General features: G+C 37.6%; 1 protein-coding gene across 2 annotated transcripts; it reads right to left on the minus strand.

Annotated features, from left to right (window-relative positions):
- Positions 1 to 211: 211 nt before the first annotated feature.
- On the minus strand, positions 212 to 21,361 carry ckap2l (cytoskeleton associated protein 2-like). 2 transcript variants are annotated; one of them, XM_077241606.1, is made up of 9 exons: positions 21,168 to 21,361; positions 20,188 to 20,254; positions 19,971 to 20,034; positions 18,741 to 19,882; positions 18,257 to 18,455; positions 3,708 to 3,863; positions 2,540 to 2,597; positions 2,148 to 2,310; positions 212 to 1,173 (listed from the first exon to the last, which is right to left on the minus strand). In XM_077241606.1, the coding sequence occupies exons 1-9, from the start codon at positions 21,211 to 21,213 to the stop codon at positions 876 to 878; spliced, it is 2,193 nt and encodes a 730-aa protein (XP_077097721.1). In that variant the 5' UTR covers positions 21,214 to 21,361; the 3' UTR covers positions 212 to 875. The 2 variants fall into 2 exon arrangements, with proteins under 2 accessions (XP_077097721.1, XP_077097722.1); XM_077241607.1 differs by lacking the exon at positions 21,168 to 21,361 and adding an exon at positions 20,827 to 20,984.
- Positions 21,362 to 23,194: the final 1,833 nt, after the last annotated feature.

The following is a 23,194-nucleotide window of genomic DNA, read 5'->3' on the forward strand; positions in this document are numbered from 1 at the left end:
TTTACAGATTTTTTTTTTAAATGAGAGCTGTAAATGATGAAATACTTAGTTTTGAAATAGTTTTTGAAATATACCATCAGATGTGTCCTGTGAATATACACAATAGTTCCCTCAGTAACAACTAAGACATTCCACTCCTAACTAAAGCCACTACTTGTATTGACTGACCTTTAATTGAACCAAAAAAGCAAATACTCAGTAGCACATGAACTTCAATGTCTTTAAAGTTTTACTAACCTAAAAACTTCACAAAGTGTTCAACCAATCAACAGCAAACATCTCTGTTTCAAGATTTAATAAAGAAAATGGGGAAAAAACACTAGAGATTTTGTTTGCTCAGATTGTAGAACCCTTACAGCCATCCATCCATCTCATCTATAATTCTGCAGCTTCATTGGAACAAAATTATAGCATCAGGGACTTAAATGTTTTTTTTATCATGTAAAAAAAAAAAATTACTCTAAGAAAATTAATGTGTGCCATTGCTCAGACATGCACAAGAGATTGAGGCTGATCCATAAATTATAACTGAAGGTAAGGATAGGTTTGACTTAAGTCTCCGATTAACTGTTGAATATTTTGCAGAAAGAATATAGACACTATTTTTTTTATACATACACCAATGCTTATTGAAATTCATCATAGCAACAAAGATATGATCCAATTAGGTAGCATCTAACCAGTATAAAGAGTCAAATCTCACGGTCTGGCCTAAAACCTAGCAAAAATATGTTTAGTAGTATATGAGCTTGTCTAAATGTGCATCATAGTACAAAATACATTTTACAAACAAATAGTAAAAACAGAATTTAAAAAAATAAAAACAATTCTTGGCTTCCAGGTGGCAAATGAAGGTCACTGCATTTTAACAAACATTATGTTTCAACCTCCTCTGGATAAACAAGTTTAACTTGAACATGGTCGCTCAGCGCTTCATTCTCCCGGTACACATACACAGGAGAGCTCTGGCGTTGTGTGCAACCTTCGACCTCTTCCTTATTCTCACCGGCAAGGTCACAAAGAGAGGTCACACAGGGGTCATGTTCCTGCAAGGCTGTTGGATAGCGCTGTGCAGTTTTCTCAATCCGCACTGAGCGCCGCACTGGGGTAAAGAAACGGATTTCGTGACCGTCTATTTGTCCTGGTTTAGCTCCCTGCTGACTCCTTTTCCCCCTTAAATTGTGCAAGAAAATCAGACATTACTCAATTTATTGCAGGAAAAAGAGCTCACAATCATCCTGGCCTACTTTGTAAAGCTGGACTTTTGGAAAATGAGTTAATTTCCTGTATTAAATATTTGTATTAGTAGGGCAGGGTTGAAAATATAAATTTCTCGAGTGTAATCAGTTCTCATTTTGATTAACCAATATTAATTCTTTAGTCTATGCTGTTATCGTGTTGATGTGGAGTTGCATTTTACAGACAAACACCCTATATAAATATCACAGTCTAATCATATTAAGGCTCATGTTTAAATGTTGTTTTTTATAGACAAATATAAGCTCTTACCTTGTAAAAATTTCTCATAGTGAGCATACATTTGTAGATTAAAAGCTCAAATATAATTTCATGGTTTGTACAATGTTATGTTGATTATTACAATTACTTTAAATGTGAAAAATTGTAATAAAAGAATGAGGAGTTTTACTGGTACTATAAAGAAGTAAATATGATTCAAAAGGTTTCAATTTATTATTATTTTGGTAACGCTTAACAATAAGGTTCATTAGCTAACATTAGTTAATGTATTAACTAACATGAACTAACAATGAGCAATACATTTGTTACAGTATTTATTCATCTTTGTTAATGTTAGTTCACAGTGCATTAACTAATGTTAACAAATACAACCTTTGTTTTTTAATAATGAATTAGTAAATGTTGAAACTCATATTAATTAAGATTAATAAATGTTTTAGTAGTATTGTTCATTCTTAGTTCATGTTAACTAAAGTAGCTAACTAACGTTAACTAATGAATCTTATTGTAAAGTGTTACCATTTTTTTTTAAATACAAAAAAGAAGCTGAATTTTACATCTATAATAGTCCTAACATTATACTTATTACAAAAAAATATTTAGGCAAAAGTGCACATGAGATCAAGGTTATTCAAATTCAAGTTGGAGTGTGTGTGTGTGTGTCGTACCCTGGGGTGGCTGTAATTTTATATTTGACGACAGACGAGTCTCCCCTCATTCCACATATGAGGGCCCCTACAGGTTTTGGGGTACACATGACGTCACCGACTTCCTGTTCGTCATGCATCCTAGTCTCTACCATTTCAGGCTCTTTTGGCATCGGAGACATGCCTGAATGATTTAAAACATGGTGAGATTTCTTTTATTTTTGTTCATTTACATTTATGCATTTAGCAGACACTTATCCAAAGTGATTTACAATACTTCTTATTGCATTAACATAAAGGATTCATATTCTGGGCTCATATTCTTACTTGTATATAGCATGCATCTTCACTAAGGTACTAAAATCACTGTAAGCAATAGGCAGAAATATGGATTACTCATCCTCCCACTTTACCTTCAATCTGACTCTTTTTAAGGATATCAAAAACCACAGACCGTAGTTCATCCACAGGCTGTTGAGAAAAATCACATTAAGTGAAAACAAGTCTGTTACTCATGCACATGCGTCTCTTTTATTTGCTGTTACTGTAAATTCTTGCCTAAGAAGTAACTGGAATTAGCTCATTTCAAAATACTAACAAAACTATGTCTTAGGGATGTTAATTTTGGAATTTCCCCCAATAAACGACAACCAAAGATCGCTAACCGATCATTTTTACCATTAACCGACAAGATTATGTTAAACTAGGATTAAATAAATTAAAATTAAAAATAAAACTAAAATTAATTTAGAATGAATAAGTGTCTGTGACCCAATAAAGTAAAAAAAATCTGTTTTCCATGGGTTTCATTTTAAATGCGCAAATAGCAGCGTAAACAGTAGAACATGAGGATTCACACATCACATCACACACCTACAGTACTTCTGTGAACAGAGAAAAAGCACAGTAAGTTTTGTTCATATCAAGTCCAGGCGTGGATTCATTGTTGTCAAAGAATGTTGGAAGCGGCCGGGCAATTGTCAGCCTGCCCACACCCCCAGAGTTAACACTACCATCTTTCATTGAAAAATGTAATCCCACGCCACTAGGAATGCAGACTAAGACTAGCCCTGAGCCTTACGCCCATTTCTTTTCAGTTCTGCTTTGAATTAGTTTGCTTAGCCATTTATATAGTTCATTTTATTTTTCATTCCTGTTCTTTTCTGAATACTGTTAAAATCAAAAGGATTTATTGTGGAGTTTGTAAACATTTCACATTACTTACCCATATTGTACATCAATGCAATAAAATACAACTAATATGCAAATTGTTTATTTTCTCTCAAAAACCCAATTTTTTATATAGCATATTTTTTTAACCATGCAGCAAGCGTTTTCAAAAACTTCTTGAAAATACTACTTTTTAAACTGTTTAACCGACAGTGTTAATCTGTCAAAATTCTTACTGTCAGTTAACGGTTAAACAGTTAATTATGAGCATCCCTACTATGTCTATTTTTCTTTTCAAATCTTTAGAGGCTTCTCAGATTATCAGACTAAAACAAAAAAGCAACAAGCAAAAGAAAATACCATCAATAAAGAAAAAAAGTGTGTATGTTTGAGAGATAAAAAGAGACTGACCTCTCTCACTACACGGATGGCCTCCTGGAACATGGGCAGGACCTCCAGGTTTCCTTCTCTTTCCATTAGTCTGGCCTGGCAGATCCAGTATTTAGCGAACTTCTGTGCCATTGGCACCCGAGACAGCACATCTCGGACTTTTTCCACCGGGAAACCCTGTCAGATAAAAGACAAACAGCATTGGATCAGTTCTCAATATGCTTGTGAAAACTTCAGTGTTGGGCGATATGCTCCATTTTCTTATCGTCAGCCTGTGAGATCGGCGATACATGATATTATCGTAAGTGGGGCGGGGCTTACTTATTTGATTATTAACGCATTAATTTGCTCGTTTTATTACTTCATTTTATATACGAGAATCTTTTTCTATTTTGCTAGCAAAGGTGGAGTGTTTATTAATAGGCTAGATCAGGGCTATTCAATTACCTTCATTCAAGGGCCGGATTATTCAATCGAAATGTTGAGGTGGGCCGGTGGGTTTAGCTTATTTATTGAAACATAACGGTATCAATAAGTAAGCTAAAGTAAACATAAAAGTATTGTATTTACTTGGAAATGTTGTACCTAACGGTATGCAGATTTATAAGACCATAATATATAACTTATTTACAGCTACAAATATATGAATTATACAAGATCATAGCTTTTGGTAAGAATTATTTTATTAATAATTATTATAGGCTTAAATTAAAATATTCTGATAGTGAGACTTCGTAACCATAGGTAAAACCATGCCTAAACAGGTAAAAACTATACACACAATTAATTATATATTCCTAATATATTCCTTATATATATTCCTAATAAATCTAATGCAATATAAATGACTATAACATATATTCAATATAAATATTCCACATGTCTGCCCAAACCATGGTAAATTACTACAGTACATTCACGGTAAATGTTTGTAAATCTGGTGATTAGAGATTTATAGTCTTCTAACTTCGTTCATGGCACAATGTTTCTGCTATTTACCTCATCAGTCGTATTGGGAATGTTGAGACTGTTTCATCTGATTTAAAACTAGTTCAAATCATTGAGTGATTTGTGCTTTATAACAGAGAGATTTGTCAGATTGAAACGCTTCTCACTGGATGTCGCAACGCTGTTTAATAGTGTCCGGGACCGGGAGTAAACGCAACTCCTTTAAGCTTGCGTACCGTTATCCACTGGGCCGTGCTGCGTAGTTCAAAGTAAACTAGTGGAACAGCTGAAAACAGCGCTATTTGTTCTCTATTTGTTGTTACTTACCGAGAAACCGCCTCAGATGATTCAGTGACGGAACGGTCCGAACGAATCAGAATCGTTTCAGACCGTTATGCAAGCGTGTTTGGCCAATTCAAGGAAAGGAAATAATCCAACAAAAGAATGATTAACTCACAAATGATTGATATCGCTGGTTCGGTCAACAGAAAACGTTTCTCAGGTCGTTCATGGTACACACACATATATAGCTAATAGCTACAGCTACATAAATAGCTACAGCTGCCGGCGCCACTGCGGCTACACGCATTTCTGACCAAATTTAGCCGCACCGCCAGGAAAGAGGGAGGTTGAGGTGCCCTCGGGCCGGATGGAGATGACTGGCGGGCCGGACCTGGCCGGGCCGCCAATTGAATCGCCTGGGGCTAGATCATTTCCGGTATAGTGAGGTAAAAAAAGATCCTAATCATTTATGATCACCCTATCACCTATCCAGTATTAATATTTAACCCCTCAACATGTGTTCAAGCCAGGTTGTCACCTTAGAAAATGTTTTTTTGTCCATTTTAACACTATATTCTAGGGCTGCAGCTATCGATTCTTTTTGTAATCGATTAATCTAGCACTTAGTCGATCGATTAATCGAGTAATCGGATATTTTTTTGTGTGTGTTTTATTAACAGAATAGTTACATTAAACTTGTTTCTATTTCAGTTAAAGCTGTTATAAGTTATATACTATAAGTTATATAGTATGCAAGTTATAAAGCTATCTCATATGTGAATTTTCCTTTAAGATGTTATAATTTAACCACTCTAAGCATCTAAGCATATTTGTGTATTCTGGTAGTTTAACACTGAAGAAGAGCTGTAACGTGACTTGTTGAACACGCAGTAAAAGCTGACGCACTTTATGTTCCGTGCGTTTTAACTGAAAAATGAGTACTCCGAATCTTCATTAAAAACCAACAGGCTGGGGACTTTAATTTTTTGTTGTTGTCTGTATTTGGCAGGCGTGAAATAAAAACAAGGTCTCGCAAAGACTGCAATACAATATTTGTTCCTCCATCACGTCCCGGTGTGTACAGTGAATGCATGCTGAAATTATTGTTGCGTGGCTATATAAAAGTTTAAGCATATGTGATGCATTGCTGCAATTGGTCTGACTGGCGTGTGTGTGTGTGTGTGTGTGTGTGTGTGTGTGTGTGTGTGTGAAGAGGGTTCTTTTTTTAGGCTATACTCTTGCAATTGAACGTGATAGTTGCGTTTACTACTTAAAAATGTCATCAAAGCTAAAAATCATATCTAGTCAAACCGCATCACGACATCGCTACAAAAACAGTATGGGATTAAAATCAGCGGAAATCAATAGGCTTACACTACGTTACCTTGTTTCAGCGAGTTAAGTGTATTAAGTGAATTAAGTGTGTAATGATCCCACACTTTAGACAATTTCTGCCGTTTATTTACATATTTATTCTCCGCCATCGCGCCAACTAAATTCAAAATATATGCTTCCTGAACAGGTCCGTGTGAATAAACGGTCCGTGTGAAACAATCAAATCCCTGCGCCGCGCGTATAGTGCGCGTCATAGGAATTTAGCGAGGCTTCGAGGCAGAGTTTTTGCCTCGAGGAATTTTTGTAATCGAGTAACTCGAGTAACTCGAGGAATCGTTTCAGCCCTACTATATTCTTAAAAGTGGTAAAAGCGGATTTTTCTTCCAAAGTGCTTCCCTTTTCTTCCATGTTACTACTGTAATTTTGGGCAAATGTGCAATATAATCCAATGTGCAAGCATGATCATTAAAAAATAATAATCAATAAATACCACAAGAGTATCACACCACAAGGGACTGTTGTGTCAGCACAGCTGTGATTTGGCATGAGGCAGCAGATCGAGAGAAGATGATCACAGCAGGTGTCAACAGTCTGAACAAAACTTTATAAAGGAGTGAATCACACAATCACACAACAGATTAACTTGGTCTATTTGTCTACACAAACATTTACCTCAAGATTCTACCATTCTACCGTCAAATGTTGCCAGAAACATGTAAACTAAACTGTATTACAACTAGCTATACTTCCCAGACAGATAGCTAGGCTAATTTACTTAATTACTAGCTTACTTACTAATAGGTAAATTAAGTTTTGTGCATATGTGTAATGGAAATATGTTTATAATTTATTTGCTGCACAGGAGACTATTTTTCAGTATGCTAGCTAAAATTGTTAACCAGTTTGTTAGATAGCCAAGCCCTCAGCTTATATCAGAGGACATTGTAGTGATCCACTCAGAAACCAATCAGACTAGTGTAGTGAAACATTTCTTTGCCTCTCAGATGAGATAACATGGATCCAGAGGGAGCTGTAAGCCTAGCGTCCAAAGAAAAACAAATAGGAAGAGATATTGATTGGGAAAACTGTTTCATTTGTCAAGACAAATATGGAAAATCCAGCCAAGATAAAGCCCTAAGAAATCCTTCTGAGAATGGGCTAAAGTGTATTAGATTGAGAGCAAATGAACGGGCGAAATACCAAGATGTGGAGTATGCTGATACCCTGGAGAGAATTGAGGAGTTTCTGGAAACTGAAATCTTTTCAGAAACTGAAAAGATAAAATGGCACAAAACATGCTATGCAGCTTTTACAAATGTGACTTATTTCCCGCCTGAAGAAACGCTTTGAAAGTCAAAACAAGTCACTAAATCTTGCAAGCAACTGCCAGCCGATCACCACTAGGCGTTCGATGCCTTCAGTGTCTTGGGAAAAATGTATTTTCTGTCAGAAAGACAAGCCTGAGGACAAACTTCGAAACATCCAAGTCATGAATACATCTAAAAAGATTCTTGATCTGACTCAAGACACATTTCACAAGACACATTTCAACAAGACACATTTCACATTTAGTGAAACATTTCTTTGCCTCTCAGATGAGATAACATGGATCCAGAGGGAGCTGTAAGCCTAGCGTCCAAAGAAAAACAAATAGGAAGAGATATTGATTGGGAAAATGTTTCATTTGTCTAGACAAATATGGAAAATACAGCCAAGATAAAGCCCTAAGAAATCCTTCTGAGAATGGGCTAAAGTGTATTAGATTGAGAGCAAATGAACGGGCGAAATACCAAGATGTGGAGTATGTTGATACCCGGGAGAGAATTGAGGAGTTTCTGGACACAGAAACTGAAAAGATAAAATGGCACAAAACATGATATGCAGCTTTTACAAATGTGATTTATTTCCCGCCTGAAGAAACGCTTTGAAAGTGAAAACAAGTCACTAAATCTTGAAAGCAACTGCCAGACGATCACCACTAGGAGTTCAATGCCTTCAGTGTCTTGGGAAAAAATTATTTTCTGTCAGAAAGACAAGCCTGAGGACAAACTTCGAAACATCCAAGTCATGACGACATCTAAAAAGATTCTTGATCTAGCTCAACAAGACACAGAATTGTGACTGAGGCTTGCAGGAGTCAATGACTTGATTGCCGCAGAAGGCAAGTATCATCTTATCTGCTACAGGGAGTTTCTCAGGAAGTATCAGAGCACTTCATCAAGAGCAGGTGATCCATATTCTATTTGCTTACACAATGTGGCAGATGAGCTTAGAGCAGGACTTGCCAGAGGTGAAATATACTCACTGAAAACAGTTTGGGAAAGATACTGTAAATTTCTGGGAGACTTTGATTTGGAACCAGGAATATACAAAGGTCAGCGTTTCAAGACAAAGCTTGAAAAGTTGCTTCAGGGAAAAGCACTATTTGTTCTATCATTAAAACCAACTGATTCCATCATGATATTTCCTGAAATGTCAGCTGGAACTGCTCTGCTTAACATGAAGAAATTAATGGATGACAAACAAGATGATGCTAAAGGGATGACAATGGCTAGCTGTGGAACAGACAAGGACACTGAGATACTGAGTTGGCTGTATCGGGTGTCGGTAAAGGTCAAGGCAGACATCAGAGAGTCCCCAAGACATGATGTTATTGGAGGGATAGATCAGCATCATGCAGAAAAAAACTGTGCCTGACAGCCTGTACATCCTCTTACGGCTCCTTTGCGTTAATGATGATGACTCAGAAAATGAGACTGAACAATCCCGTCACATAAAGCTACTCAGCATTGCTCAAGACATTGTTTTCCTGGCATCAGGTGGACGAAGACCAACACCAAAACACATTGGAATTGGAGTTGCTTTACACCAAGCTACACGCTCAAAGGACTTAGCGCAGTTACTTCATGGGCACAGCATAAGCTATGAGTCAGTGTGGAGAGCAGATACTACCATGGCAAATGAGGCTATGAAGCGATACTTTGAGAATGGTGAAGTATACATTCCACTGAACTTTGTCAATGCTAATCTCCCTGGATACATAATGTATGCAAATGACAACATAGACATAAATGAGGAGACCCTTGATGGGAAAGGAACCTTTCATGCTTCCCAGACTGCTGCTTTCAGACAAAGTAATCCTGAAGAAGAAATCCCAAAAATAATGCTGAAATCTGGGAGATCAAAGTCAGTCTCAGTTCCACCAGGAGTGTTTGAACTCAATGATGCTAACATGGAATCGCAGAAGCCCCCTCCAAAATTTCATGGATCAGTTACACTCGAGATGTATTATTCAGACACACAACTAACTAAACAATCAAAGAACCAAGATCTTGCATTGATTATATGCAAACTACAGAACACAGATGACCAGGTTGTTCCATCTTGGAGTGGCTTCAACCACCTTGTGTCAAAATCAGATCACCAAAAAACAGTCGCTGGAATGATGCCTATCATAAATTCTCCAGCAATGACTATGACACAATCTGGACAGTGTTACAGAACTGCCACAAAATGACTACAAAACTGGGCCAAAGGTACACAATCATAAGCTTTGATGAGCAGCTCTACTGCAAAGCAAAGATGCTTCAGTGGCACCACCAAAAAGAGTGTGAGGATATTATTATTCTCATTGATGGCTTTCATGTGCAGAAGAACCTTTCAAAGGTCATTGGACAGCATCTTGCTGATTCTGGACTTAGGGACATTCTTGAGGAAAGTGGTGTGTTCGGAAAGAACACAGCTGAAAACATCATGAAGAGAAAGGGATGGAACCGTGTAGCTCGTGCACAAACTTGCCTTTAAAGCACTTTGGAGAATACTGTGGCCAACCTTTCTGCAATGGGTGGATGACAATGATGGCACAATCAACAACTGTTGCTTTGAGTTGGCAGACGCACTCTCCGAACACATATGATGTGGAGAAATTGAGGCAGCTGCAGCATGCTATGAAGATCTTGTTCTGAAAGTTTGAGAGGTTCAAGATCTCCTTGCTGAGTTTGACAAGGCTAATGAAGACAAACTAACATTTACCTTCTGGCGACAATACATGGACCTTGTGTCGATTCTCCTGGCATTCACACGGGCACTGAGATGTGGTGACTGGAAGCTTTACATGTCGGCCTTCAAGAGCATGATGCCCTGGTTTGCTGCATATGATCACACCCACTACACAAGATGGGGTGCTGTATTCATAGCAGACATGGAACATCTGGCACAGACGGCACCACGGGTCTACCAGGGCTTCCTAGATGGCGATTTTGTAGCCAAAGAGGCCAAACATAGCTTCAACAAGGTGCCATTTGATCTTTGCCTTGAGCACATCAACAAAACTGGAAAGGTTGCTGGAGGATTGATAGGCATCACTCGAAATGAGACAGCTAGAAACCGTTGGTCCATCACCTACAATGAACGTGCATCTTTAGCACAGGACACTAGATCCCTGTTTGGACTTACACATGATGGAGAAGATGATGAAGACAACTACAAAGACTGCCTTCCATCAAGACTCAGAAGGGATAATGAGGATGTCATTCAACTTGTAGACCAATTCCAGAGATACCATGTCTTCCAACTGGAGAATATGTATGAGTTGGTGTCTTTGACAACCGGTGATGTTGCTTCAGAAGATATACTGAATGACCTAACACATGCTGCAGAGTCTGGGAAACAAATGGTAACTGAACTGGTGAAAAAAAGAATGAGCACAATGAACACAAACTTCCATAACAGCCTCACTAAGAGAAAACTCAAAACATTCTCAAATCTTTACAGAACAGACAGCAAACTTGGAAAAATCAAATACAAGTGTGTGAAGCCTGACAGGGATATTTTCCTTTGCCACTGTCCATGGATACAATGATGCGGAGAGGTTAACATAGATGGGCTTCTCCAAGAAGAACTGTGCACAGTCCCCCTTAACTTGCCACAACAGAGTCAGTGCTCAGACCTACTAGCAAAGCTGACTTAGCCACCATACTACAAGCTGGAGCAAAAGAGACGGGGCTAAGTCCATCTCTTGTGAGAACATGCACGATCATTGATGGGATGGCTTTAGTAAGAGCAATAGGAAAACCTCAAAATGCATCAACCTTTGAGGATTATGCTGAAATTTTCATACAGAAAGTGACTGGCAATCTACATGGGAACATTACTAGAGTGGATCTAGTCTTTGATCAGTACCTACAGAACTCCATAAAGGGTGGAACAAGAGCAAAATGCAGCAAATGTCAAATGTCAAATGAGATTCTGGATGGTCTGTTGGCATTTCATGCTATCACTGGATGTGACACTACCAGTCAATTCACTGGAATAGGAAAAAGGACGGCGTGGAAAGTGTTCCAGCAGTGCCCTTATCTTCTCCACAACTTTGGTGAGGATGAAGTACCAAGTCCAGCTATTCTATCCTCAGCAGAACAGTTTGTCTGCAAACAGTATGATCCAAAAACGACCAGCACTTCAATCCATGATGTTCGCTGTGCCCTGTTTCGAAAAGTGAAAGCCAATGTGGATACTTTACCACCAACTCAGGATGCCTTGTCTCTGCACCTCATGAGGTCCCACTATCAAACAAAGGTTTGGAAACAGTCACTAATGACCCATCCACAGTTGCCCTCACCAACCAGTTGTGGTTGGCACATGAAGGATGGAATGCTTGTCCCCCAGCTTTTAACCAAAGAACCTGTACAGGCCAGGTGCTTGGAGCTGAAGATATGTGCATGCAAGGAAAGTGGAAGTCAATGCAGTACCAGGCAGTGTCGATGTTGAAAAAGTGGAATATTTTGCTGTGGGGCATGTGGGTATGCCTGTGCAGCTTTGTGCAAGAATACTCAGGTACTCACATCATTATTATTGAGTTTTGCCACATTATATGCAACTACATTGTTTCAGATTATTTGGCATGATATTGTTTTTCCTGTTTTGTAGATTAGATTTATATTATGCCCTTGGATGCATGTTTTGTATTTGGATGGTATTCATTATCAAAACAGTAAATTCTTCTTTTGTGTCCCTGACCAGGACTCAGACTGAGCTCATGGACATGGTCCCTGGGTGCCTTCTGTTGGCTGCCTACCTGAGTGCCACTGCTCTGATAGGGAAAAACATACCTTTGCCATACGACTATTACATAGTTATTACTACTAACTAGTTACTAACCCTAAAGAAGTGAGAGAGCAGTTATGTTAGGATGGAATTAATAACTATAGTGATATGTCAATTAAATATAATTTGTCTTACAACCTGGTACATTAATGAAGTCAAATAGCACCATAGACCACCATCTACAGTTCTACATTTCCGCCTTGACATTAGGGCTGGGCGATATGGCAAAAAAATCATATCTCAGTATTTTTTGGTTAAATGGCGATATACGATATATATCTCGGTACTTTCTAAGTTTTTCTATTTGGATAAAGAAAATGTATTTATTTAAAAAACAATGTTATTACACATCCAGCTCAATGATATCCAATCAATGATATTGAAGGATATGGAAACAAATAGGGAATGTAATGTAGGCTATGCAATATATTATGTGCAAAAAGGTGGTTAAAATCACATTACATTCTAACTTTGTAACATTACAAACTAAAAACAAAAATAATGCTTTTGTTTTTAAAAATGACTAAAGGCTGAACTAAAAATGAAAATAAAAACAAAAGCACAAACTAATTATATTAGCCTGCATTTGATTACCCCATTATAATTAATTATTGCTCGTCTGTTTGGCGCACATGCGCGCGGCGGCGCTCATTCACGGAAGCTTGAATTTTAGCGGATATTCATTTGCAGAAGCTCGTCCTCTCCTGACAGTGAAATGGACATATTTGTTTGATTTATTTGAACATTTACAGATGGAGAATATACCTGTGAAATGTAAGTTAAGCACTGAGGAAAGCACCACGTCTCAAACGCATTAAACAGCGCCAGTATTTATCTTTCAGTCACTAACAGTAGGCTATCTGTCCGAGCATCTGACAGGGCAAGCTGCTTTAAACTTGTTAACTATCTTACCAGTTATTTTGAAGCGCTTAATAAGCTTGTGTCATGTTTAGGACAAATTGTACTGTTCTTTCACTGCAGGAACTCACACTGCGTACTCCACTATTTTTCAGATGTGCTTGTATCAAACTAATGTATCGATATAAACGGTATTGCCTCATTCCATATCGTGGGGGGAAAAAATATCGATATATTGTACAAACTCGATATACCGGCGAGCTCTACTTGACATTAAAGAATTATAACTTGTGCAGCATTGCAGTCTCTCTCCCTACAAGCTTTAAACCTGGCTCGACTCATTCCCATAGATAGGGGTACTGATTGATAGAGGTTTTGGGATACTATGTTATGTTTCCAAGCTGATATTCACTTTGAAAACTGGTTCTCTTTAGGCGGAGATTGTTTTTTTCATGTTCTAGTTCTGTTGTCTCTTACCACTGTACAATAAATGTTCATTCTAACATGTCAGCAGACATCCCATGAGTGTTGGCTTTCATTTGATACCATTTCTATGTATATGGTCCTTGTGGTTGAGGAGATATTCAACATTTATTGTTGGCATGTGTTGAGCAGGAAACCAAAGAAATGGCCTGAAATTGCTTGTACAAGTCACAAAAAAAAATTCAGCTTGACAACCACCCTAATATCTTACCTATGGGTATCTTCTAACTAAAAAAATAGGGTGACAGCTTGTACCAAAACATGTCCGCAAAAGTCTTAACGGAAGCCCTTTTCAGAATTGGCCCCCTGACTATTAACAACACACAGACATTTGAAGCAGTTTTACTCACCGGCTGCGGTTCCAACGCACGACCGTGAACCTTTATCGAGACTGCTCCATCCTTAAGCATTAGACGATCTGCAAAAGCCGAGCACAGCGCTTTGATGGGCATACTGCCTTCACTCTCTCGCTCTAGGCTACAGGTGCGCGCGCCCTTCCGGGAGAAGTGCCCTTAGGACCCGTATAAGGAAATTCCGGCGCATCTGACGTCACACACGCCGAAAAAAACATACTCGATAAAAACTTTCCGAAACTTGTGACAAACCGGAAGGAGTATTTGTGGCACAGAAATACTCCATCAAACGTACAACTTAATTTTTTAAACTTTGTCCATGTTTAGCATGGGAATCCAACTCTTTAACAGTGTAAAAAACTCACTATACATGAAATAGCATTTCACCCCCCCTTTTAATGCATTTACATGACCACATGCATTGTCAGTTTATTGCGCATAATCGGTTTAAGAACATGCATGTAAACTCGCTCATTCCCTGAAAGTGAAAGTAAAAACAGACTGAGCCTTCGACATCTGTCGCTGCATTAACCCCGCATTCTCTCCAAGACGACAATGGATATAACAGTATAGCGACAATCTTAATTTACTGGCTTAATATTTCTCTTGTGGACCTACAGTATATGACAGGGAAAAACTTAGAAGAATATTTCTTGGCAAACGTTTAATGACACTAAAAACAATACAATTACTAAATATTAATAATAATAATATCACTAAAATGATATTGATAATGATTGTGCAACAACCAAACTAGCACTTGCACTTTAATCCATGGCACTCTGCTGTCAACAATGTCTTTTTTCTTCTGTTTACATTTTCTTCTTGTGAAGTACAACATGTTGATGCTTTGCAGGTTCTTGTTGATGTGTTTTGTGATTTGTGATGTCTTTTGTGATGTTTTTTACGAAGCAACTCTGCACTGTGCCCAAGCAGAATTTCCCCTTCGGGACAATAAAGTTAACTTAATCTTAACTTAACCTTAATGATATAGGCCTAATAACAGTCTTTAGTTCACGAACACTGCACAAATCTGTGAAAATCAAAAGCAGCTTCAAACACTTGTTTAAGAAGAAATATTCTTCTCATTTTTTTACTGTCATCATTTAGGTCCACAAGAGAAATATTAAGCCAGTGAATTAAGATAGTCGCCGTCGTATCTGAAAGAACGTGGCGTTAATGCAGCAACAGATGCTGAAAGCTCGATCAGTTTCTACTTTCACTTTCAGAGAATGAGTCGTTTACATGCACGTTCCAATACGATTATTCTGAATAAACTGACAATGCATGTGGTCATGTAAACGCATTAACCTGTTTTCCTTTATCGGAGTCAAGTCATAAGTTTAAGTATAAACCGATCGACTCAGCTAGATTTCTGCCCCTTACTCTGATTTTTCCCGGCATTTTAAACCCGCGTTCTTTGGACTTATTGAAGTGCGCATATTTGAAGTGCATCCAGACAGAGAGAGCACTGGTGGGAGGACATAATATACATGTATGCAAACTCTGACTCTTTCTTGACCTTAGAAATTATTAAAACGTGTTTTCATCTCGTACAGAAGTACAGTCAAAATGCTGCATCTGTAACGGCATGAGAGGATCATGTGTGTCCGTAAATTTCCCGCTGACATGTTGAAATACTCGAGTCAGATACAAAAATGATTAGGATCTTTTTTCTACCTCACTATACTACAGGGAAATAACCTGATAGCCTACTAATAAACACTCCACCTTTGCTAGCAAAATAAATAAATAAATATTCTCATATAAAATGAAGTAATAAAACAAGCAAATTAATGAGTAAATAATCAAGTTATTAATCAAATAAGTAAGCCCCACCCCCTCACGATAATATCGTGTATCGCCGATCTCACAGGCTGACGATTGGACGATATGAAAATGGAGCATATCGCCCAACACTAAAGTAGATAAACCAAAATAATATAAATCATTAGTTGGCTAAATTTGTTCATCAAATATATATTTCTTTCAATTATTTTCATGCTTAATTAAGCCTACTAAAATGCATTGTATGAGCTTCGGTTACTGTACATTCTATTGCTCAATCATTTTATCATTAATTGAATAGCACAACACATATTTAGGCTAGAGCAGCTCCAGAAGGGTCAGTGCTGAGTATTGGGTCAGTCAAATGTTTAGACACCAGTGAAATATCAATTATTTTATCCAATTTTGATACTACAACATAAACTGCCAGCCTAATTAATGTGAATTTAAAACATTATTAAAGGTAAGCAGTCAGCAACAAAATAAGAACGAATAATCAACTTACACATAAATACAATAGAACAAAGAAAGGCTACAAATGAAATAAACAGTGTTTTTAGAGTTTTTCGGGTAGATCTAACAGGTACAGAAATTTGAATAAAGTAATCAAATGTGAAAAAATTGCATATTCATTACTGGATAAATTAAATATAGATGGATCTTTTTGTAAAGTTGAAAAGGGTAGCCTAATTAGTCAAGAGCAGTGAGTAATTTATTTGTCCATTGTTTGATTAACATTAAAACAGCATGTTGTTAAACTGCTGCCCCTTTAAGACCGAAGTACGGACCCCATTTGAACATGGCTACTTCACTTGAGATATAACTGACTTTGGTTACTAGGATACTAGCCAAGATGGGCGTTTTTACATAATTTGGTGTGAATTCGTCCGTACAAGTGAAAGACAATTTAATGCAGTATTTGTGCGCGGAGACGCTGGTTTGCAGGACGCGCGCTTATATTTGCGTTCATGGAACTTCTTGACTGCAAACGTCCAGTTAATAATGTAGGGAATCACTCGTTATACGCAAATCAGGTAACAGTTCATGTTTTACTTTACTTGCATATACGATTTAGTTTTCATCCAAATAATACACGATCAGCAATCAAGAGCATTCAACAGAACTGCGCTCTCTCACGTCAGTTAACGTTAATAAGCTAAATGTCTCGTTTTATTTTCTTTGCCATTGACATCCGACTGAACTACAAACCTTCCACTGATGTCTGTTTAAAGGGATGTGCTCAACCAGCTCGCGTGCCTGTGCCGCTGCGCACTCAACCCACTGCGCGGTTTTCTCTGATCAGCTCGCGCACCACAGCTATGTGTAACTATACACACGCTACCTGGTAGGCCTATCGGTTGTTGGTGTCAAATTCAAGCACCTTTTACGAACCCTGTATTAAGTGTTTTAATTCTACAATATATGGTGTAAAAATGTCAGAGTGCTGCCCTCTTCAGGTTGAACGGTGGCTACTGCAGTTGAATTTTCCTATTGGATGTTGTGGTACTGCCTGACGTAAGCAGGCACCAGCTCACCACGCCCTTGCTAACAGCGAGACACGGGTCTCAGGTGCATGCTTTACAATAAGATTACAATTTTAGCATTAACTAAGGTTAATAAATGTTGTAGAAGTATTTTCATTGTTAGTCTGTTCATTTCAACATTTATTAATACAATTTAAACTGAGTTTTAATTTTATCTGTTATTACCTTCGTTAATGTACTATGAACTAACATGAATGATCAAGGTACAATTGTATTGCTCAAATATTAGTACATGCAGTAAAAACATATTGCATAATGCATAGTTCATGAAAGCTAGCTAATACATCCTTGTTAACAAATAGGACTTGCAAAGTGTTACCTATGAAATTTACATAGGCTATGTTTCGCTAAAGAAACTCACATTTGACATGTAATATTTTAATGTTTAAATTATTTTCTGTCGAGTTTGTTCTGTAGAACTTCTCATTTTAATATATTCATATTTATTTCATTTAGCACATTTCAGTTCAGCACTGTTTTACTTGGGAGTGTTATGTTTGTTTTTAATCACACCATTTAAAAAAATATTGGTTGAATAATCGGTTATCGGCACGTACGGTCAAACCTAAATATCGATATCCATAAAATCCACTATCGGTCGACCTCTAGTAAAGACAACATTTATTTCAAATAAAAATAATTAAAAAAAGTCCAAAAGCAAAAATGCAGCTAGACCGTAAATTATTCAGAACATTTTTGATTATATCAACTATGTGGATCATGATTTTGTACCAGTCAGAATTCACTGCTGGCTGGTTCGAACAGCAATTCAGATTTCCATGGAAGAACATGCTTTGTTGCATCATCCCTTATAAATGAACATTAATTTATTTACAAATTTTTAAAAAAGTAGAAACTCATATTATAATATTAATACCTGCTGTAATAATTTAATGCAGTCATCTAGAGAACGGTCCACAGCAAAGACAATGTTATGAACCTCCTCTTCTTTATCGATAGAAGTCCAGTATGGCTGAGGAATAGCAGAGACCGTCTTCCTCCTCATCAGCCGGACAGGCATGGGAGGACGTTTATATGTGATGCCCCTCGATTCCCGCCACTCCTGGAGCTTACACCTGCACAGACAACACTTCTGTTAGGGTTTGACCCATACACACACAAAAAAAAAACTATACTTATTTCCCTACAGGGATTGTTCAATCAAAAAAGAAAACTCTGTTATCATTTACTCCCCCTCATGTCATTCCAAACACATACAGAAGCTTTAAACTGCCCCTACTATGTTTTTTCGAATATTCCCTTTCATGCAGTACTTTGCCGACATTTAGGAAACATGTAAGTTCACATACACGTTTCTCTGAAAAACAATACTACAGTTATTTAAACTTAAGTAAACCTACAGTCTCTGCTCCTGAGCTGCAGTCGGCTTCTTCCTTCCATCTACCGGGGCTGTTCGGACACCTTGAGTACTGGGACAGAAACTGGATTTAGGGGTCTGAAATTGCACCGCAGGCTTGGCCTGGCTGGATCTCTTGGCGGGCCGCTGAAGCTCTTGGGGCGCAGTGCTTGTCTGTGGCAATACACAACTCTTGGTGTTTCGACCGAGGAGTTTGGTCGAAGCAGTGGCACTAGTTGGTTTAACAGTAATATTCTGTTTATTTTTGATGATGGCTAATCCTTCACTATTTGCAGGTTTAGATAAAGTAGAGACACTTGTTCTTGTTACTCTGGTTGTGACAGAGCAATGTGATTTTGTTTTTGTGGCATTCACTTTTGTGATAATGCATGAAATATCCTTTCTCTGGTTCACGTCAAATCTGTTTGTCGCCGAATTCGAATTTCGGCTCATGGGTTTACTGCTCTGAGAACTGCTGTTGTGAATCCCAAACTTGGGTACAGCACTTTGACTTCTGGGTTGCAGTGTTAGTTTTGCCTGGGTTTTAGGAAGATTGTTTGTCTGAATTTTTGTCCCAGTTGTGCTCATTGGTCTTTGACTCTTCAAATTGGCAGTTGAGGTTGTTTTGATGGTTGTTTCTGCTATTTTTTTAGCCAAAGGCCTTGTTGACTGAAGCTCCGTCTTGGTACGGGACGTTTGATCTGTGCGTCTGTAAGCACAGATGCCATATCCAGACTTTGAAGGGCCACAGACTGAAACAAGACTTGATTTCCTTGAATTTTGAGTTGTATTTAAAGCATGGGAAGCTGGTTGTGCTTGATGGGCTTTGGGTTGGCCATTTTGAAGGCTTTGTGGACGAGTCCTATTTGCTGCATGGATTGATGCAGCAGTTTCCTCAGCTTTGTGTGGGTTCCTTGGATTTTGAAGAGAAGCAGTTCTATTGCTCTGTGTCTTTAAGACATGAAAGCCTGCCTGCCAAGTATTACGGGAATAACTGGAAGACAGTGCTGGGGCTTTGGCTAGTGAATGGAGGCTGAGTCCTTTTTTTGTGGATGTGTTTTTATTAACCTCTGCCAATGTCTTCACTCTCTTCACTTCTTTTACATTTGTCCCATTGATGCCACAATTCTCCTTTGTATCACCTCTCTGGGAGAAATAAAGAGACATTAATTCATCAGTCTACACTTTCAACATAGAATAGTGCAAAATTTCAAGAAATGTAATTTTAACTTACAATTTTGTCCTTTTGATTATTTTCAGTATGTTTCCTTGTAACAGGTTTGTCCTTGAGATATGGTCTTTGAGTCAAATAAAAAAAATTTATTCAGAACATAAACACAACATACTATGGTGGTTATAAATGGTGAAAATATTTCCATTTTTTGTTTTTTAAAAATGAATTACAAATTCAACAATTGTTACAGACAGAAAGATCCTTTAAGACCACCTACTTTGGATTAGGTGCTTTCAGTCTTCCTTTTCCCACCAGATATTCTGCCAATTTCAGTTTGCGTTGCTCTGTAAATGAGAGTGAAATCTATTTAACATACCTGCATGCATTTAATACATTTTATAGATGTGCTAGTTTTGTGTCTTCCATACATTTTGTGTCTTTGTATATTTTTAATAAAATAATAATATAAATCAAATCAATATTTCATGTCCATTTCATAGGACAATGTGGTCAGTTGGTCATTATTGAAAAAATACAAAACATTAAGGGTGATGCCAGACACAGATAATAGAACTTTTGCCATTTTAGAAGTGAAAGTAGTTTCTTCATGAACCATTATTTGAATAATGTCCTTATGAGGTGGTTATGGCATGGTTGACATTTGGTAGTCATGCTTGCATACTGTGACGGGATACTCCAACTATTTTTAAACAGCACTTTTCTAATCCTTTTATAATCGTTGTGCATGCAGCTTGTATGAGCTCATATTAAGAGAGGAAATATCTGTACTTTTCACATTTTATTTGCATGGCGTTAATCTGCATGACTGTTTTAACAAGCGAAAGTAAAGGCAAGCAAGGACTAATAATGGAAAATGTTAACCACAGATACAGGAGGTATTAAGACTATTTTGTACCTTTATTAAGCGGTTTCCCTTTGGGAAACATGAGGTGACACCACAAGTAATTACATTTAACTTAATCCCCTTATACGTTAAGGCAAAAGCTGTGCATCTTTCACTCACCCGCGCACATAAACACACATCGCTATCGTACTGCAGTGTTTTGAACATCAGCGCATAGGTTTTCACATCAATGTTAGATGATTTTCCAAATTATATTCTTGACATAAATAATTATAATTAAGCGTTATAAAACTAAACAAATGTGAATCGATAGGAACAATAAATGTCCAACAGCGTACATGATGAATAGGACTAGCCTGGTGTTAGCTTAAATGAGAGCGCTTTAACGTTACCTATCTTAGATAGTTTAGATACGTCTCCCTCCGTCACTGTTTCCATTGCTTTATCCGATCATCCACATTAAAATATTTAATCAAAACAAAGTTCGTATTTGTTTTTAACTTTATAAACGAGTCTATTAGCACATAGACACGGTGTTGCTAACCCAACGTCCACAACATTATCCACCAAACTGTCGCTTGGCTTGAAATTTACGGGGACACGCCCATTTCATTTCCCATTGGTTTGTTCAAATATTTGAATACCGACTATTGGTTCGTCAGTTTTGATGATTCATATGATTTGATGATCCGTTATACATGTCAAATCGTACTTAACTGCTGCCATATGACTTTATCTGTTTGATTACAAAACAATAATAATAAGTGTAGATTTAGACCTCTACGTGGAGATGAGTGACTAATTGTATTTAGTTATCTATATGACATAAACCATGTGAAATCCTTTATAAAAAAGGTCCAATTTTCACACAAGATGCTTTTTTAATTTGGAACATTTTGAAATCATACTGCATCATTCATCAGGGTTTTGCTCATGTATGTCAATATATAATTTGCTATGCTAATGGTACAACATAATTAAAATATTTATTTTCAGGTTTCTTACATCAATGTCAAATATTTTCTAATTGTCCCTGATCTCCATAAGTGACTGGAGATGAGACATTGGAAGTTCATTATAAGTTTTCAAGTGTCAGTAACCAGTAAGATAAATTATGAATTTTACTTAAGCGGATATTTTTGTCATGATCTTTCAGTTTATTATCCAGTGCATCATATTGCATCTGTCACACCTACACACACCTGGGACCTATACCATGAAGCCGGTTTAGGTGGATAGCCAGCTATGTTTCAGTTTAGTTTGCGACAACCCTGGGTTTTAGGGACCATGAAAGTGGTTTGGCTTTAAGCAGTGTTCATCGCCATAGTAACTTACGCTAGACGGCAGGGACGTGCACAGGAATTATGAGGGGCAGTTGCTCTGACCTGAAAAAAGGGCTTCCCCTACATTCAGTTGTGCTTCTTGCTCGTATACAGTTCTGATGGTAGGCTACGGGCAACTACGCATGATTTGAGGTATGATTGCGTAAAGGGAACAGGAATTCCGGTAGGGAACAGAATCGACTGCTAAACCCAGGGCCGATCCTGAACTCCCCCTGGGGCCCTAAGCAAAAGGGGCCCTCTACCTGACCTGTGACGCCGTGAGCTATGTAAACCATTTGCCATTGCCATTGCCACACAATCACACCTGACACTTCAGTGCTCCCAATACAATCCTCCCTCCTTTAAACAAAACAGTCAAAGAATAAGTACAACAATATAGATCAGAATGAGGTTCAAACAAACAATATTTTTTGAATAGAGTATTTTCTATAGAATGTTGACATAACAAGTGAATATTAACGTAAACATAAATAAGAAGAAAATAATAAATTATAATCCTGAGCTTTGGCTTGATTAACTTTTTTTTAACTTTTTGGGGTTCTCTCTACAGCCTGGGTATTTTCGGCATCAGTATGATTTTTATTTATTTATTATTATGCATGTTGAAGCAATTCTTGATTTATGGTTATTATTTACTGAGGGATGTGCATCCATATTGACCAGTATGTCCAGCTAATCAACATTTTAAATTCAATATAGCCTATAAATCAATAGTCAATCAATGTCAAATTGTCAATACATTGCTTTCTATCTTGCATAATTAGTGCAGTTGTTTAGAGTTTTAAACTACACTGAGACTAGATAATCAGTTTCTTGTTTTATAAATGTGACTTTGATTGGGAGTGCCATCATTCACGTGCATGTATTGTACAGTATGTCTGGTCTCCACATATTTCTGCTTGAAAAATGCGAGTTTCATTTCGTGAACGCGCATATGAACGCACGATAACACACGCGACGCGGTTATGTTTTCCGAGCTGCAGTAAACAAACACCGTTGCACTTTGTCGTTTATCAAAAACAAACGTAATAATTTTTTTTATTTTACTCTCACTTTTGTCAGGCACAAAGTGATGC

Source organism: Siphateles boraxobius, unplaced genomic scaffold (genome assembly GCF_051911475.1).
Source record: "Siphateles boraxobius isolate OS27281-9 unplaced genomic scaffold, OSU_SipBor_1 24, whole genome shotgun sequence".
Classification (NCBI taxonomy): Eukaryota; Metazoa; Chordata; class Actinopteri; order Cypriniformes; family Leuciscidae; genus Siphateles; species Siphateles boraxobius.

Excerpts from the sequence above, each read along its gene's own strand:
- ckap2l (XM_077241606.1), bottom strand. The coding sequence starts at position 21,213 with ATGGAAACAGTGACGGAGGGAGACGTATCTAAACTATCTAAGATAG. Across the intron at positions 20,255-21,167 it reads ATCTAAACTATCTAAGATAG|AGCAACGCAAACTGAAATTG; the intron begins GTAACGTTAAAG and ends TCTCATTTACAG. Across the intron at positions 2,598-3,707 it reads CCATCCGTGTAGTGAGAGAG|CCTGTGGATGAACTACGGTC; the intron begins GTCAGTCTCTTT and ends TTTTCTCAACAG.